This window comes from Procambarus clarkii, chromosome 1, assembly GCF_040958095.1.
Source record: "Procambarus clarkii isolate CNS0578487 chromosome 1, FALCON_Pclarkii_2.0, whole genome shotgun sequence".
Taxonomy (NCBI): domain Eukaryota; kingdom Metazoa; phylum Arthropoda; class Malacostraca; order Decapoda; family Cambaridae; genus Procambarus; species Procambarus clarkii.
In genome coordinates this window covers 33,192,682-33,212,130 of record NC_091150.1, presented here as the reverse complement: position 1 = coordinate 33,212,130, position 19,449 = coordinate 33,192,682, and the positions used below count along the sequence as shown (strand labels likewise).

General features: G+C 44.2%; 1 protein-coding gene across 1 annotated transcript; it reads left to right on the top strand.

Annotated features, from left to right (window-relative positions):
* Nucleotides 1-15,042: 15,042 nt before the first annotated feature.
* Nucleotides 15,043-19,155, top strand: LOC138362991 (uncharacterized). The gene is made up of 2 exons (XM_069321601.1): nt 15,043-15,135; nt 18,736-19,155. The coding sequence occupies exons 1-2, from the start codon at nt 15,043-15,045 to the stop codon at nt 19,153-19,155; spliced, it is 513 nt and encodes a 170-aa protein (XP_069177702.1).
* The last annotated feature ends 294 nt before the right edge of the window (nt 19,156-19,449 follow it).

Sequence of the window (19,449 nt, the reverse complement as noted above, 5' to 3'; positions counted from 1 at the left end):
TCCTTTATTATTTTGGCATCGTCCGCAAACATTGACATATACGAGCTCACTCCCTCGGGTAGACCAGTAAGATAAATTAGGAACAGTAGTGGTTCCAGGACCGATCCTTGGGGGTCGATCCCCACTTGTTACATCTCTCCAGCTGAACACCTCGCCTCTGACTGTGATTCTTTAACCGTGTTCTGTCCTTCACGTATTCCCTTACCCAGTTTAGTGTTTTCCCAATTATATCAGCTTTTTTCTCCATCTTGTAAACCAACCTTTAACTAGGAACTGTATCGGGTAGTGATTGGCCTTCTGACAGTCTAGGAAAATGCTATTTACCCAGCCTTCTCTTTCCTGTCGTATTCTAGTAACCTGGTCATGGAACTCGATCAAGTTTGTCAGGCATGACCTTTTTTCCTTTCTATAAATTCATGCTGACTTTCTGTTACACAGTTTATCCTCTCTAGGTGCCGCACTGTTCTCGACCTGATTACTCTAGCACTTTGCAAGGAATACTTGGCAGTGACATTGGTCTGTACTTTAGCACCTCACTTCCCATTTTTGAATATTGTGAATATTGGTTGCCTGGTGTGGAGGGTGGGTGTGGGGAGCCAGGTGTGGAGGGTGGGTGTGGGGGAGGAGGGTGGGTGCGGAGTGTGGGGAGCCAGGTGTGGAGGGTGGGTGTAGGGGAGCCAGGTATGGAGGGTGGGTGCGGGGAGCCAGGTGTGGAGGGTGGGTGTGGGGAGCCAGGTGAGGAGAGTGGGTGTGGGGGAGCCAGGTGTGGAGGGTGGGTGTGGGGAGCCAGGTGTGGAGGGTGGGTGTGGGGCAGGAGGGTGGGTGCGGAGTGTGGGGAGCCAGGTGTGGAGGGTAGGTGTAGGGGAGCCAGGTATGGAGGTTGGGTGTGGGGGATCCAGGTGTGGAGGGTGGGTGTGGGGGATCCAGGTGTGGAGGGTGGGTGTGGGGGAGCCAGGTGTGGAGTGTGGGTGTGGGGGAGCCAGGTGTGGAGGGTGGGTGTGGGGGAGCCAGGTGTGGAGGGTGGGTGTGGGGGAGCCAGGTGTGGAGGGTGGGTGTGGGGGAGCCAGGTGTGGAGGGTAGGTGTAGGGGAGCCAGGTATGGAGGGTAGGTGTAGAGGAGCCAGGTATGGAGGGTGGGTGTGGGGGAGCCAGGTGTGGAGGGAGGGTCGGGAGCAAGGTCTGAGAGTTTCGTCTCTCCAGGACAGTGATAAGTGTCCGTCATATTGAAGGAGCGTGGGCATCTCCGCTACACACGCGCCATCTACCACCTCGCCCTTCCCACATCCCTTCGTTCGCTCTACTCCCCCCCAGCCACGTTCTTCACCCCCCTTGTTCCTAATTATCCCCGTAAGCAGCTCAGTACTAACTTTATTACACTGCTTCTTATATATTTCAATGGACAAAGCTGTGAGTTGTCTGGGGGGTAGCGCCAGGAGCTCTTAAAGTGTTAAGTGGTTTGAAACACGAGCGAAACATTGCGCCAAGTCGACCCCTAAGGTGGCGGTCAAACTTGATGTGCTTTTGTTTTCTTATTAATGACGTCATTAAGCGCTCAAAATGAAGACGAAGAACCGACGCGGGCAAAGCCGACGTGTTTTTATTAGAACCCTCCGGTAAGGTATGGAAACAATTTGTATGTCCCGTAAGACTTCCTTTCCCCGTGATGACTTTATAAGAATGAAAAAGGAAGTCTTTTAAACTAGTTAATGGCATGTGTTATTACCATCGGAAGTTTTGGCGGGAGATGTCGCCCTGGTCGTGGCGGGGATCGGTCGGGTTAGTGAATAACCAATTATAGCCTTTGAATTGCTTGTATAAGTTGTCTTCTCTTCAAAGTTGTAATCTATCCTCCTTTCCAGAATTTGCATTTTTTGGGAAGTATTTGGTATAACGCGCACACATAATTTATAAGCTGATATAAATAGTGTATTCCTTGGAAACAGAAACCGAAACTGTCTCTATTTTCCGCTTGTTACAACTTGTAATAAAGTTGTTACATCTTGGCTTAACGTGTTTATGACGTATTTGAACGTTGTTACAACTTGCTATATTGGTTGTTATAACTGGTTAGGAGGTGTTAAAACTTGTTCGAACGTTGTACCAACGTCGTAGTTTCGATGTGTGTTTGCCGGGTTAGGCCTATGGGAGTTGTTAAAAGAAAACCTAATGGTAATGTGAATGGGATGATTTATACGTTGTCAGTATAATAGGCCTATGCTGATGATAGCTATTTTTTACACTATTTAGGAATAATACAAATATTCTTGGTAATTACTTTGTCGTACTGCCTGATGATGCTTCGTGCTGACCAGCTATATAGAACTCAGCCAAATAAATTAAAACTTTTTATATTGGTGATTTCTGCCCTTTGAGTATCGATTTACATTTACGATTTACACCAATGGGGACCTGAATGTTTTTAGCACAAACGTTTGACAACAGACATTTGAATGCCGAGTTCTTATTCAGTTTCATCTTTGTTATTTAAGAAAATTAATAAATATATATAAATGTAAAATTAATCTTTATTATGTACGTTTGTGTGTAGAGTACTGGTGTCTAGATGCAATGTTGCTAGTTCTGTTAGCGTGGCGTTCAGCCTATTGGGCCTGAGGCCTATATACAAATAAAGGAAGTGGCGGTCGTTTCGGTCCCTCCTAGATCACTGCTAATGCTTCAGAACGAATCGAAACGTCACTTCCTTTAGTTTCAAATGTGTAGGTTTCGTGTCTAATCTTTCAGCCGCGTTATTTTGGCTTATTTTTCTGCGTAAAAGGTCTTGTTGACTCGCATGATTCTCTCTAGCACAGTAGAAAGCTGCAATCCTTCCTTACTGTTAGCGATTCTTGGGCATCTTTGGACAGTGCAGGCGATGAGTCACAATAACGTGGCTGAAGTATGTTGACCAGACCACACACTAGAAGTTGAAGGGACGACGACGTTTCGGTCCGTCCTGGACCATTCTCAAGTCGATTGTGAGAATGGTCCAGGACGGAATGGTCACAATCGACTTGAGAATGGTCCAGGACGGACCGAAACGTCGTCGTCCCTTCAACTTCTAGTGTGTGGTCTGGTCAACATCTTTGGACAGTGTCATTCTCATGTCTTAATTTTATGTTGCTTCAAGTTTATTGAAAGTTGTGATGCTAATTGAACCCGTCCTCTCGAACAGTACATTCTATTTTGATGTATAAATTCCCTCTAAGGCCAAAACTGGTTGAAATTCATAGCGGCTCACAAAATTAACGTTATGTTTCATTTTCTTTTCGCGAGTCCTCGGTTAGGTTATGTTCGGGAAATTTAGTACATTAGTTTAGAGACGTTGGGAACGTCCAAGAGGACAGGCTGGTTAAATTTAGTGCAAAGCCTGACAATGAACTTGGGGGTGCTATAAATACCATGTAAAATAAACCTGTCGTATTTAACATTGATACCAGAGTGTGTGTGTATTTAGTGGTCGAGTTCATTCCTTGAGGCCATTATTTAGATCGTATACAATGCCAGTGTCGATGCCCACTCCGGGGTATTTGTGTTGCCCACAGATTTTGTTTTATTTAGTTCCATTCATGTGCGGCCCATACCCATCCTCGGCGTGGCAGTGGAAAATGTTACAGCGGAACACAATAACCTCAGAAACTGAACTAAACAATGTGTGTTTAGCTGATTAAGTGATAACATTAAGGAGCTGGTGACAGAATTTTTACTGTTTGATTATTTACTTAATATACCATGGAAGTAACATTGCGTAAAATGTTGAAAATAACATGGCTAAAGTATGTTGACCAGACCACACACTAGAAGGTGAAGGGACGATGACGTTTCGGTCCGTCCTGGACCATTCTCAAGTCGATTTGAGAAAGGTCCAGGACGGGCCGAAACGTCGTCGTCCCTTCACCTTCTAGTGTGTGGTCTGGTCATCATACTTTAGCCACGTTATTGTGGCTCATCGTCTACTCTCCTTTCCCTGTCCCCTTGTCTTATGGCCATTGTTTTAAATTGGATCATAAGGTTAATTACCAGAAACTCTTAGTCCGGTTTCGTGTTCCAAGTTCTCGGAATCTTGCTCATTATGGGTGAAGATCAGAGCTAAAAGGCTTGGTGCATCTTCTTCTCTATGTCGTTTGTCATCCTTTACATGCTGTGTCAAGAAGTTTCTTTTCACAACTTCCACTAATTTTGTTCCCCACGTTCCTTCCCTGCCATGTAGAGTATAGTTCCTTCCCTGCCATGTAGAGTATAGTTCCTTCCCTGCCATGTAGAGTATAGTTCCTTCCCTGCCATGTAGAGTATAGTTCCTTCCCTGCCATGTAGAGTATAGATTCCCTGCCATGTAGAGTATAGTTCCTTCCCTGCCATGTAGAGTATAGTTCCTTCCCTGCCATGTAGAGTATAGTTCCTTCCCTGCCATGTAGAGTATAGATTCCCTGCCATGTAGAGTATTGATTCCCAATCGATCTATCCGTGTATGTGTATTCACCTAGTTGTGCTTGCGGGGGTTGAGCTCTGCTCTTTCGGCCCGCCTCTCAACTGTCAATCAATCAACTGTTACTAACTACTATTTCCCCCCCCCCCCACAGACACACACAGGAAGCAGCCCGTAACAGCTGTCTAACTCCCAGGTACCTATTTACTGCTAGGTAACATGGGGGCATCAGGGTGAAAGCAACTCCGCCCATTTTGTTTCTGCCATCACCGGGGATCGAACCCGGACCATAGGATTACGAGTCCAGAGCGCTGTCCACTCAGCTATCAGGCCCCAAAATTAATAATAAATCACAGAACAACTCCACAAGGACCTTGATGAGGGTTCGAACTTATGCGCTGGGTGTTCCCAGACGCGCTGTAGTCGACTGTACCACAACATGGTCCTCATCGAATCACCTGTGTGTACTCACCTAATTGTACTTGCGGGGGTTGAACTCTGGCTCTTTGGTCCCGCCTCTCAACAGTCAATCAACAGGTGTAGAGGTTCCTGTGTGTGTACTCACCTAGTTGTATTCACCTAGTTGTGCTTGCTGGGTTAAGCTCTGGCTCTTTGGTCCCGCCTCTCAACAGTCAATCAACAGGTGTAGAAGTTCCTGTGTGTGTACTCACCTAGTTGTATTCACCTAGTTGTGCTTGCTGGGTTAAGCTCTGGCTCTTTGGTCCCGCCTCTCAACTGTCAATCAACAGGTGTACAGGTTCCTGAGCCTACTGGGCTCTATCATATCTACACTTGAAACTGTGTATGGAGTCAGCCTCCACCACATCACTTCCTAATGCATTCCATTTGTCAACCACTCTGATACTAAAAAAGTTCTTTCTAATATCTCTGTGGCTCATTTGGGCACTCAGTTTCCACCTGTGTCCCCTAGTGCGTGTGCCCCTTGTGTTAAATAACCTATCTTTATCTACCTTGTCGATCCCCTTGAGAATCTTGAATGTGGTGATCATGTTCCCCCTAACTCTTCTGTCTTCCCGTACAGAGGTTCCTGTGCCTTGTGAACTCTGTCTTACCAACATTTGGAATAGTAAATTCCATTTACCTCTCTGTCAAAAAAATAGTTTCTTTTATAATTCGGGTAATTAGTGTCAAGCCATTACCCTGATGATCGAGTACCATGCATGCCAAATTATTTTTCCTTCCATATCAATTCCCCTGAGTATTTTGTACGTAGTGACAATGGCTCCACTGTCCATCTCCCTCCCAGTGACACGACTGCACTGTGGGGTATGTGAATTCCCTGGTAAACACGACGATATTAGTCCCCTGGAGGCTGACCACTAACAGTACATCTGCGTCTTGTATATGATCTTTAACTCGGGACCACCAGACCAGGAGTCTACGGGTAATGTGTATCTCGCTTTAAGACCACCATTATGTAACGTAGCTTGTAATCCCCCGGTGGCAGGCTGCCGACGGTCCGATTCTTATCGCGCGACTTGAAGGTGTGGGATGTGTGACGCTCGCGAACTGTTTTCCCCTTTCGTTGATTCCTATTAGAGCCTCGGAGGCCGCCTGAGGGACAGACAGACTGACAGACTGCTGCTGCTGCTTGTTCCCACACGCGGCTACGACACCTCACTCGGCTCTCCTGTCCACGTGTACTCAACTGGATGTAATCACCTAGGTGCAGTCAGCTAGATGTACTCACCTACATGTTCTCAACTAGATGTACTCACGTGTAATCACCTTGATGTACTCACTTACTCACCTACTTGTACTCACCTATTTGTGCTTGCGGGGGTTGAGCTTTGGCTCTTTGATCCCACCTCTCAACTGTCAATCAACTGGTGTACAGATTCCTGAGCCTACTGGGCTCTATCATATCTACACGTGTAATCACCTTGATGTACTCAACCAGATATATTCACGTGGGTGTACTCACCTAGATGTACTGGACTCAACGTACTCACCTAGATGTACTGGACTCAATGTACTCACCTAGATGTGCTTGCAGGTTTGAATGTCTGTAATTCTGATTAAAATATGACGATTGGATATTTTTTTGTGTGAACGACTGACGGACCTCTATTACACAGAAATTTAGAAAACCCCGCAGAGCCATATAGCTCCAGGGAAGGTAATGACAGTCCCGACTGTCAGACTACATGCCCGGAGCGCCACATTCTTGATAGCTTCACCATTACTCTAAATGGTAGCCAGCGGGAATGTTTAAGAGCTGTCAGCTGTATAATGCAGTACAGTTTATCTCGAAACTGATCAGCTGTATTCTACAGTTTATAAGATTGATAATGTGCACATTCTTATTAAGTTACGCTATAGGTTTTTAGATGGGAATATTATGCATTAGATAGCATAACAGATAACTCTCTTAGTGTTTATGCTAGTATGTTATTTAGTAAAATTTTTAGGTAGAGGAATACTTGGGCTGCGTATCGATAAAGCAGCGCATTTAAACAACAACAACTTTTAAAATATTAGAGATTCTAAAATTACATCAGTGTCTTTTTGCTCTCTTGCGCGTACTCAGCCTTGCCTGGAATCTCCTAGGATCAACACCTGTTGCTTCATGCCTGGAATCTCCTAGGACATGCAGCTGTTATTTTATGCCCCGAGCTCCTAGAAAATCCAATAGGATGTTAAAAGTATCAACATCTGTTCCGTCATGCCTGGAAGCTAGTTGGACTAGCAGCATTTATTCCCTTACTAACTTGATGCTCCTAGTAGAAACGACACAATTAATTCAAGGACGAATTATAACGTAAATATCGGAGACCATTGTAACCCTCCTTCCCTACATTAGTGAGTTCTGAAGCGATTGGTAATCATCTTGCTTGATCAAATGTTGAAGTCTTATGATGGAATGGAAGTTGACCAAACCATACACTAGAAAGTGAAAGGACGACGACGTTTCGGTCCGTCCTGGACCATTCGCACAATCGACTTGAGAATGGTCCAGGACGGACCGATACGTTCTCGTCCCTTAACTTTCTAGTGTGTGGTTTGGTCAACATATTTCAGCCAGGTTATTGGGACTCCAAGTATAACATCTATTATACTGTGAATGTAAACTTTGATTTGAAATTATAAATTTGATCGTGGGATACTATTTCACGAATAAGGATGCAAGATTTGTAATTTTGTATATAGAAAAAAATCTTCAAGCTATCATTTAATTACCATTATATATAAAGAAAATATGAATGAAATCATAGAGGTAGCAAAACGAAGAACAAAATAATACTAATAATAATAATAATAATAAAAATAATAAATATAACAGTATCTTTACTACGGAAAATTACTTCTACACGTGGAACATACAGTGTTACGTGCATACAAGAAAAAATAAAAGCAATTTGAGCTAATTGTGCAGACATTAAATATATGACCCATGATTTATGGTATGTAAGCCAATGGGTACATTTGAAAATGGGCAGGAATGCCGACACTCAGACACTCAGACGAGGATATAGATTACAATCATGATTGTCCATATTACAACTTACAATGTCACAATGGCTTCAGGGCCTTACGGAGGATGCCACATTTGACACTTAGAATGTGATCTTGCTCGTGATTGGTGGAGAAGTGAGAATAACCTTGGCTTTAATGGTCTGCTTATATAACCTTCCTCCAGGAGAGGCTAAGGCTGCCTAAGGCTGCCCAAGTTAAGGCAAAAGATAGAGTTGACCAGACCACACACTAGAAGGTGAAGGGACGACGACGTTTCGGTTCGTCCTGGACCATTCTCAATCGACTTGAGAATGGTCTAGGACGGACCGAAACGTCGTCGTCCCTTCACCTTCTAGTGTGTGGTCTGGTCAACATACTTTAGCCACGTTATTGTGACTCATCGCCTGCAAAAGATAGAGTAATTGGGTTCTAATAAATAGAGAAATGGGGCTCTAATAAGCACAACGGACAGAGTTATATTATTCCAGTAGCTCTGTCATTTTGATGGCATGATATATAGAAGAAAATGGGGAAAGATAATGGTGGAGAAGAGGGAAGAAAATAGGGGGTAGTGAAGGGAAAATAGTAGTGAGGAAGACAATAATGGGGGAGGGAAAGCAAATGTTGCGGGAAATGGGAAACAAATGGTTACCTTGAGGTGCTTCCGGGGCTTAGCGTCCCCGCGGCCCGGTCGTCGACCAGGCCTCCTGGTTGCTGGACTGAACTGAACAATGGAGGGGGAAAGAGGAAGAAAATTTAATGGGAGAATGGACGAAAATGGGAATAAATAGCGAGGTTTGGTTATGAGTGAACCCGTCTTCCTAATAGCACGTCGTATTTTTAACGTATACTCCACCAAAGGCCAAAAACTTGTCGTACTAGAAGATGGTAGCGGCTCGCTAAACGTCCCGTTTTCTGTCCGTGGGTCTTCTGGTAGGTTAGGATAAGGCACGTTAGTACGACAGTTTCTTGACGCTCGCGGCACACACCTGTGGACCCTTCGTGGCGCAGTGGCTGAAAAAATTTAGATAATGGCCGTCCATACTCGTACCTCCGTCGCCTGTAATTACCTAAGTGTAATTACCTAAGTGTAGTTACAGGATGAGAGCTACGCTCGTGGTGTCCCGTCTTCCAGTCCAGTCATTGGTACTGGTACAATGTACACCATGTAATTCTTCCAGTCTCTGGTACTGGTACAATGTACACCTTGTAACGCCTGCCAGTCTCTGGTACTGGTACAATGTGCACCTTGTAACGCCTGCCAGTCTCTGGTACTGGTACAATGTACACCTTGTAACGCCTGCCAGTCTCTGGTACTGGTACAATGTGCACCTTGTAACGCCTGCCAGTCTCTGGTACTGGTACAATGTACACCTTGTAACTCCTGCCAGTCTCTAGTACTGGTACAATGTACATCACGTACCTCTTCCAGTCACTGGTACTGGTACAATGTACATCATGTACCTCTTCCAGTCACTGGTACTGGTACAATGTACAACACGGAACTCCAATGGCAGTTCACTTGTCTATAATATTCTAAGAGTCTCTTGGATATTTTGTTCAGAATTTCATTGGTTCATTATGAAAGATGTTTTTCTGTTATTATATTTGTATCAACACAAGTTGCTTGTGGCACAAAGCTAGTGACTTGTATACGAGTCAACTACATATATCTGATTATATTATAGCTTTCATGGTGTTAGGAAATCGTAAATATTTTTCTTGTCTTTTCGTCTGTGAATCAACTTTTAAATGCTTCTGAACTTATAAATTGTCTTTGGATGGTAAACATGAAAGTTACAATTAAATTTCTCACTCAGGAAAGCGCAAGTTGATTCATTTGTGAACTAAATGTAATTATTATTTTTAAATGCACCACCTAGTGCATTCCATTTACTAACTACTCTGACACTGAAAAAGTTTTTTCTAATGTCACTGTGGCTCATTTGGGTACTCAGCTTCCACCTGTATCCCTTTCTGCGTGTTCCACCCGTGTTAAATAGTCCATCCTTGTCTACCTTGTCAATTCCCCTGGGAATTTTGTATGTGGTGATCATGTCTCCCCGAGCTCTTCTGTCTTCCAGCGACGTGATGTGCAGTTCACGCAGCCTTTACTCATAACTCATGCCTTTTAGTTCTGGGACTAGCCAAGTAGCATACCTCTGAACTTTTTCCAGCTTCATCTTGTGCTTGACATGGTACGGGCTCCATGCTGGGGCCGCATACTCCAGGATTGGCCTCACATATGTGGTATACAAGGTTCTGAAGGATTCCTTACACAGGTTTCTGAACGCAATTCTGATGTTAGGCTGCCTCGCATACGCCGCCGATGTTATTATGTTCAATGTGTGTGTGTGTGTGTGTGTGTGTGTGTGTGTGTGTGTGTGTGTGTGTGTGTGTGTGTGTGTGTGTGTGTGTGTGTGTGTGTGTGTGTGTGTGTGTGTGTGTGTGTACTCACCTAGTTGTGATTGCGGGGGTTGAGCTCTGGCACTTTGGTTCCGCCTCTCAACTGTCAATCAACTAATGTACATATTCCTGAGCCTACTGGGCTCTATCATATCTACATTTGAAACTGTATATGGAGTCAGCCTCCACCACATCACTGCCTAATGCATTTCACCTGTTAACTACTCTGACACTGAAAAAATTCTTTCTAACGTCTCTCTGGCTCATTTGGGTATTCATTTTTTTCCTGTGTCCCCTTGTTCGCGTAACACCCGTGTTAAACAGTTTATATTTATCTACCCTGTCAATTCCTCTGAGAATTTTGTAGGTTGTGATCATGTCTCCCTTAACTCTTCTGTATTCCAGTGTCGCGAGTGAGAATTCCATAATCTTTCCTCATAGCACATTCCTCTCAGCTCGAGGGCATACCTCTGAACCTTTTCTAACTTCGTTTTGTGTTTGATTAGATGTGCATTACTTGCTCCACGCTGGAGCTGCATATTCTAGTATTGGTCTGACATATGAGGTATACAAGGTTCTGAATGATTCCCTACGCAAGTTTCTGAAAGCCGTTCTTATGTTCACCAGCCTTGCATACGTGTGTGTGTGTGTGTGTGTGTGTGTGTGTGTACTCACATAGTTGTGCTTGCGGGGGGGGGGGGGTGGAACTTCAGCTGTTTGGTCCCGCCTCTCAACTGTCAATCAACTGGTGTACAGGTTCCTTGAGCCTATTGGGCTCTATCATATCTACACTTGAAACTGTGTATGGAGTCAGCCTCCACCACATCACTGCCTAATGCATTCCATTTGATAACCATTCTGACACTGAAAATTTCTTTCTAATGTTTCTTTGGCTCATTTGGGTACTAAGGTTCCACCTGTGTCTCTTTGTTCGTGTTCCACCCGTGCTAAAGAGTTTGTCTTTGTCTACCCTGTCTACCCTGTCTCCCCTTACTCTTCTGTTTTCTAGGGACGTGAAGGTTCAGCTCCCTTAGCCTTTCCTCGTTGCTCATATCTCTCAGTTCCTGGACTAGTCTGGTGGCATACCTCTGACTCATCTCTAACTTTGTCTTGTGTTTAACTAGGTATGGACTCCAGGCTGGAGCTGCTTACTCCAAGATTGGACTGACATCAGTGGTATACAGGGTGTGTGTGTATGTGTGTGACTTCGTAATTCCTCATAAAATGAAAATGAAAATTATATAATACGAAACCAATTTCCTCGCAGATTCTCTTCACACCAGAACTACCATCAATATCCTCAAGCAACAAGACTGTTATTTCAAAGCATATGTTGTCATATTCTTAATCTTCTTAATGTTTCCCAACGTCAAGAAAACGGTCAATTTAAAATGTCCTCCCCTAACCTACCAGAGTACCCAAAACAGAAAACGGAGACAGTACGTCACTGTCCCCGAGCCGCTTCCATTTTCTAGTGCGATAATTTTGGGTTTTATGTAACGCATACGATCGAAAAGTGACGTTCTTTGTAGGAGTACAGGTTGCAGTATTATTGAAGAATTTTTTGCATAGTTAGAATATTATACTTAGAATATATGTGTAATAAATATAAAGTGTTATTTTTGTGAATAAAGTGTGTATTCTTGAGAATAAATTGTATATTTTAAAAAATTGTGTATTTTGAGAATAATGTGTGTGTAGTCTTGATAATATAATGTGTATTCTTGATAATAAAGTGTGTTTTCTTGAGAATAAAGTGTGTTTTCTTGAGAAAAAAGTGTGTACTCTTGAGAATAAAGTGTGGGTATTCTCAAGAATAATCTAGGTGTATTCTTAAGAATAATGTGTGCATTGGATAAAAAGCCCCCCCCCCCCCACACACACACTTATATGTTTATTTTATATATACAAAATTTGACCTACTCCAAGTCTTTCACCCTCTCCTGAGCACATTATCACAGTCTAGGTCGTCCACCACTACCGGGCTCACCATAGCCCGTGCTGCTTGGAAACTTTTGTTCCCAGTGGCTGGAGTTGACACATAAAGGGTATTCGTCCGGAAGCTGTCGCCTGGTCCCAAGGGGCTCAGAGCCGGCTATTGGTACTGCTTCAACAGGTAAATGAATCCATAGAATGTTGAGCATATTCGGATTAATATTATGTATATTCATAATTAATATTATGAATTATTATTAATATTATGTATATTCATAATTAATATTATGAATTATTATTAATATTATGCATATTATTATGTATAGATTATTGTGTGCATTATTGAAAATATTGTGAGCTTTATTAAGAATATTGTGAGCGTTCTTGAGAATATGGTGAGCATTCTTACAAATATTGTGAGCATTCGTAAGAATATCGTTAGCATTCGTAAGAACATCGTGAACATTCTTAACAATATTTTGTGCCTTCTTAAGAATATTGGGAGCCTTTGACGAGGGGTTCGAACCCATGCAACGAGCATTACTGTCTACTTTTTTTTTTTACCCTCGGAGGCAAAGATTGGACAGCTGCCACAAACCTATCACGTCTCCGTGTACAACAAACAGCAGGCGAAGGAAGACACGGCGCAACAGTCTTTGGTCACTGCTCGTGGAGTGGACATATATATCTTCTTGCTTTACCAAAAAAATAAAAAGAAAAAAGGGTTGTGTGGGGGGGGGGGGGGGGATGGAACGAATGTTAGGCGTAGCCGAGGGCGTCTGGGAGGGAAAAGATTGCAGCCGGCTCTAGCGTCTACAAATGATAGAGATTAGCTGTAATATGTATAGCCCGTCAGCCAAGCATTGCCTTCGTAGCAGCAGCAGCAGCAGCAACCCTTTTGGCTTCCAGGTTGATCGGCAATAACTAATTACCACCAATCCTCGGGTTTGCTCCAGCCGAAGATAACTCATTTTTTGTTCGCCTCGCACCTTGTAATTAGGCTATCACCTCTGACGGATTTATGATCACTATTTTCTGCTGCTTTATGGGCCCGACATGCCACTCTTATCCATCATAGGAAGATTTGATTTGAAAATTCGTAATTTGGGTCATAAACAAAGCGGATTGACATGTTCAAGACGCCGGGAGAGCCCGAGGAGGCTTGACGCAAGATGCTCTTCTCTTGCCACAACTCGCCATCACCTGGCGCTACTTGGGCCCTTCAATTAATACTTATTTGCAAAGATTGTCCATTTGATTTATGATTATTATAAACAGCGTTCAATAAAATCTATATATATAGTGAATTAAGAGTGAAGGGGGAAGTCTGAAAGTAATCAGACGTCTGCGAGATAGAGAGAGAGAGAGAGAGAGAGAGAGAGAGAGAGAGAGAGAGAGAGAGAGAGAGAGAGAGAGAGAGAGAGAGAGAGAGAGAGAGAGAGAGAGAGAGAGAGAGAGAGAGAGAGGGAGAGATATAGGGCGTCGAAGGAGAGGTCCTTCTTTACCAGGTTTGGGCGGGATGGAGGTGTCTCGTTCGTCATTGTGTAATTTATCGTTATTTCTCGAGCCGGGTTATGCTCGGCCTTTGTCTGCGTGAGTTGAATGTTTACGTGGTCTCTGATTTGCGTCACATGTGGCAGAGCGTGGCACTTATTTCACCTCCCATGTCTGTTTGGAAGACTGAGGGAGGGGGAGGGGGGAGGAGGTAACTATGTCTGCATTACTTGGAGGAGGGAGAGGGGGGGGGGTGGAGGCCCCGAGGAAGAGCGGTGGACTCTGGCAAGGATCACACTCTTCACCTCTGCTTTTATGTGAGAGGCGCGTCTTGCGCGTCGTCGTGCGTTGGTCATGCGTCGTTGTGGTTGAGTTACTCGTGCGTCGTTGTAGTCGGGAGGCTCGTGCGTCACTTTAGTCGGCAGGCTCGTGCGTCACTGTAGCTGGCACGCTCGTGCGTCACTGTAGTCGGGAGGGTCGTGAAACTACTGTTGATATGTCATAACTGCGACCCGTTAACGAGCTGGTCACTGAGCTCATCCGCTTGGTCCACTTGCCCGGAGAGGTCGTTGGTGCCTTCTTAACTATGCCCGTTGGTTAACTAATTGCTGTACTAAATCATTACGTTGATGAATGATTCATATGCTGATCTCTACCATGCCTTGTGGCTGTTGGGCTACGTTGGCTCATCTTAATCTCACCGATTCCGTTGTCTTTGTGACTCGAATGTCTCTATTAACCAACTTAGAGACATCAGCATTCAAGAAGTTACTGTAGACCATATGAAAGGTTACGTAGTTTGTGTCAAGTTCACCACCAAAGATCATATTCACTCCGACAAAAATCTACCACTTATGGGCTATTCATGCCCGTGCCACCTCTTGGGTGGCTTAGTCTTTATCAATCAATCTGTCGTGTCAAGAACTAATTCTATGACAGGACGAAGACACTCAGGACGGACAGAAACATGGTCTTTTGTTTATCTTCTGGTATATATATATCGCCCGCCAAACACACCGAAACTACGACGTTGGTACAACGTTCGAACACGTTTTAACACTTCCTAACCAGTTATAACAACCAATATAGCAAGTTGTAACAACGTTCTAATACGTCATAAACACGTTAAGCCAAGATGTAACAACTTTATTACAAGTTGTAACAAGCGGAAAATAGAGACAGTTTAGGTTTGTGTTTCCAGGTGTGTGCTTTGGCCATCATATCTTCAGCCACGTTATTGTGACTCATCGTCTGCAAATGTAACACGAATATCTCCCCGTCTAACAGAATGGTTTATCATACAGGGACATGAAGGCTGAACAACAGTGCAAGTCACTTTTCATAGGTTATGAGGATATCTTCAAGGACACGGGAATGGATAAAGTAATTGCTGAGCTCCAGGTACCTCAAACTGGCAGGTATAAAGGGTCTAATGACTGGACATTCAATAATTGCTTGCTGGATGAAACGTGTGCGTCCTACCTCTTTCATGCTCCGAATACGTTTGCGTACTGCTGTTTGTTAACAACCTTGTCTGGTTAGCAAGATTTTAGTGTGTGTAGTTTGTGGGTTGGTCTCGTGTGAGAGAGTTGTTACTGGAGAGTGCGTGTTGATCTCGTGTATACATTATAACTACGCATCTTGTGTTCATCAGTTGCGTACTTACCTGATGCCCTGCGCATGATATCACTGATACTTCGCGTTGAGAAACTTAATGTGGTTGCTTCTACCTATGATTTGATTAATTAATGCACTTTTCATGGTTTAAGAACACATGTGACATCGCTGTTCCAGCACCCTGCGATCCATTCATGAAGAGACGTTCGTGAGACTGTGGTGAAGCTCCTTTACCCTCAGCCGTGTTTAACGGGGCTGTTGGAGTTGGTGTTGTGGCGTCAAGATTCGTGTCCTGCGGTCACCAGGTGGCGGCAATGTTTGCGTCGCGACTGATTTTCTAAGCTTAGCTAGACAGGCTCATTTGTACATCGTGGGAACTCTGGGATATGTTGAGTATGTCCCAATATATCACAGCTGGTTCTTGACACTCACAGTGGAACCCTTCATATAGTCTAGGGCAGCTGTATAAATGTCCAGGTACCTTAGTATCACACAGCTGGCTCTTGACACACACTGTGTAATCCTTCATATAATCTAGGCCAGCTGTATAAATGTCCAGGTACCTTAGTATCACACAGCTGGCTCTTGACATATACACTGTGTCTAGGGTAGCTGCATGAATGCAGATGGGTCTAAGCATATTAATAACAACAATTGTGGGAAGTCTGCGGTAAGTACGTTGTTTTGCTGGCGATATTTTGTTGTGAAGGGTCTGTTATACCCTGGCAAGTATGAATAGTAAACACGTGGAGACACGTCATTAATAGACGTGATTTTTCTCCAAGGTGCGGTCTGTGTATACACAAACGTATTATATACACAATTTATGCGTATAATATTACATTTGTTTTTGCGTAGGTGCGTCCTCATTTTGTTCATCTGAGGTTCCAAGTGAATAGAATGTAGGCGACGAAATTTCGAGAAATTTAAAATTTCTGTTAAAACAGAAAAGAAAGGTGTTCCAAGGTCAATGACGACGTAAGGTAAAGTTCGGAACAGAAAGTTCGTGTCCTATCAGGTTAAGATCAAACCACGTCCGGGTTGAAGCTGAATATCAAGTTCACAGCACAAGGTCACAAGGTCGCAGCAGAGGATATGGTCATATCAGAAAGCAAAAAAGGTGATAGCTGGAAATCAAATTTACAATTTTCTGTTAATGACACTGATGGGATACTTCTGCCACACTTCCACTCTTAATATTGGAGTAATATTTTTGGCCTCGCACAGCAGTCTCACTCTCAGTATATATATATATAACATTTTTGTCCTGCAACAGTTGCAATTTTGTCTTAAAGGAAAGGTCATTACTATAAAAAGAGAAAATACAGAACAGGAAAACATCCCCACAGAAGAATACGTATTGGAGGGGGCGGAAAAAAAAGAGAGGGAGAAATAACTTCATCAAACTCCAACAGCCAACCTATACTAAAGCTGGAGTAAAAAAGAACTTTATCAAATGTTTCTCTTCTCCATCTTACCCCTCCATCCTAACCGCTGTAAAAAGTGGAGTAGAGCCGACACCAAGTAATAAGGGGTGCAGCTACAGTGGTACTGGCATGGGGGTGTGTTGGTGGGGGGAGCTCCCACACCGGTGTTTACCCCGCCACCTGCTGTCACTCTCCTCTCACAGACGTTTTTCTGACGTGTAATATCCATGTTCGCAATACTAAAATGGAGAATTGATATGCCCTAACCACGGAGGATGTGGGTCTTGGAGACATATATTGTAGAAGGTTAGTGGGTGGATGAGAGTGGAGAGAAGAGCTGGGATATGATTGCTGCGACCTCCACTCTACCATCAGCGCCGTGCCCAACCAGATATGTGACTGCTAGTTCGTTTATCCCTTGATTTCGGTGCATCAGAAATTGACTAAATGCATGTCTGAGTTCATCTCGAACAGGTCTTTATGCGTGGTGAAGTAGGAGAACGCACGATATATTAGGATAAGAGCGTTTACGTGTAAGAATGTCTTAAAAGTGCACAACCCCGAATACACATAATGAATGGGGAAGTCAGTTTACTTATCGTCTTTTCTGAAGGGGAGGGAAAAAAATATAGCAATTCTTTAACCATATAATGGACACAAAAATTGCCCATTTATCGCCGAGGAAGAATTTTTTTTTTGTGTGTGTGTGTTCTTTTCCAAACTTGCATAAATTCGCGAGAGAAGCTGAAGAGCTCAACGTCAAAACAGGCTGCTGCCAACCTTCTGACAAGCTGTTATAGCAGGACATGTTTGTGGACAACGCCGGAGTCGCGAGCCCTAATTACTGTGGCGCTATTTGCGGGCTGCGATGCGCTTTATGTGACATCAATGATGGCTAATTGGACCTGCTCACCATCATTACCTCAACATTCAATTACTATTATAATGAGACTTAATACAATGTCGGGGCGAGATTCACTTCTGGGACTCTCCTTAATGCGCCGGTATCGGAGGATGATGGATGTGGCCGAGCGTGGCTCGAGGGGACCAAAGACGGCATTACTTTCATTATTAAAGATATTTTTCTAAATTGAAGCGAAGAAACTGCATGATATTCAATATTTTGTACCGATTTTATACAAAAATATAATTATGTAAACATTGTCGACTGAAAAGAGCCCGAGATTAGCCTCAACCTTTTTTGTATTGTAGCCTACCACACTATTATGACCTGCCCAAATGTGGCCTTCTGTAGTCTAACAGACTGTGACATCCTGTAAGCCCCCCAGACTATGACATCCTGTAACCCCCACAGACTATGACATCCTGTAACCCCCACAGACTGTGATATCCTGTAACCCACTAGACTATGAGATCTTCTAGGCCCCCAGTCTGGTAGACCTTTCGTAGCCTACCAGGCTATGGCCTTCTGTAGTCTACCAAGCAATGACTAGCTGTAGTCTACCAGGCTATGGCCTTCTGTAGTCTACCAAGCAATGACTAGCTGCAGTCTACCAGACTATGGCCTTCTGTAGTCTACCAAACAATGACTAGCTGCAGTCTACCAGACTATGGCCTTCTGTAGTCTACCAAACAATGACTAGCTGCAGTCTACCAGACACTGGTCATTTGCAGACTGCCTGAATGGCCTGCTCCTGCTTATTAGCTTTTGTTCTATGACCTGAGTTTCTGTAGCCACTAGATTATGATATTCTGCTGACAATCAGAATGATCCGCAACCAAACACACCTTGATATGTTGTGGCTTTTGCATCACCTGTCATAATTTTTTTATTGTCAATGAAGCTTTTGCCTCCATAAGCCCAGAAATATGTGTCCGCGACAGAGCCTCTGCTTAGAGATTCCACGACTCTTCAGCAGAACCTCTTCCTCCCCAGCAACGCACTCCAGCATCTGTATCTTCCCAGCAACGCACCACAGAATCACTTCCTCCTTAGCAACGCACCCCAGCATCACTACCTCCTCAGCAACGCACCCCAGCATCACTACCTCCTCAGCAACGCACCCCAGCATCACTACCTCCTCAGCAACGCACCCCAGCATCACTACCTCCTCAGCAACGCACCCCAGCATCACTACCTCCTCAGCAACGCACCCCAGCATCACTACCTCCTCAGCAACGCACCCCAGCATCACTACCTCCTCAGCAACGCACCCCAGCATCACTACCTCCTCAGCAACGCACCCCAGCATCACTACCTCCTCAGCAACGCACCCCAGCATCACTACCTCCTCAGCAACGCACCCCAGCATCACTACCTCCTCAGCAACGCACCCCAGCATCACTACCTCCTCAGCAACGCACCCTAGCATCACTACCTCCTCAGCAACGCACCCCAGCATCACTTCCTCCCTAGCAACGCACTCTGCGGATGCTGTTATCAAACACACCGCAGAGGCTGAAGATGCGTGACGTCATCGGTCTCCGGGGTGAGAGGTAAAGATGGCCGCCGTTAGTGTGATGTATCTCCCGTTGCTCTCACCAAAGTTACTTATTATTTCTTATATATTTTTTTTTCTCTATCTTGCTCGCTCTTTTCCCCGTGCGTACCTCACATAACTTTTTGAGCCCTGATGGAGCTCATGGAGAGAGTCTCTCAGCATCATCATGAGTCCTGATGAAGCTCAGTGCTATTTAAGTCTCTCAGCTG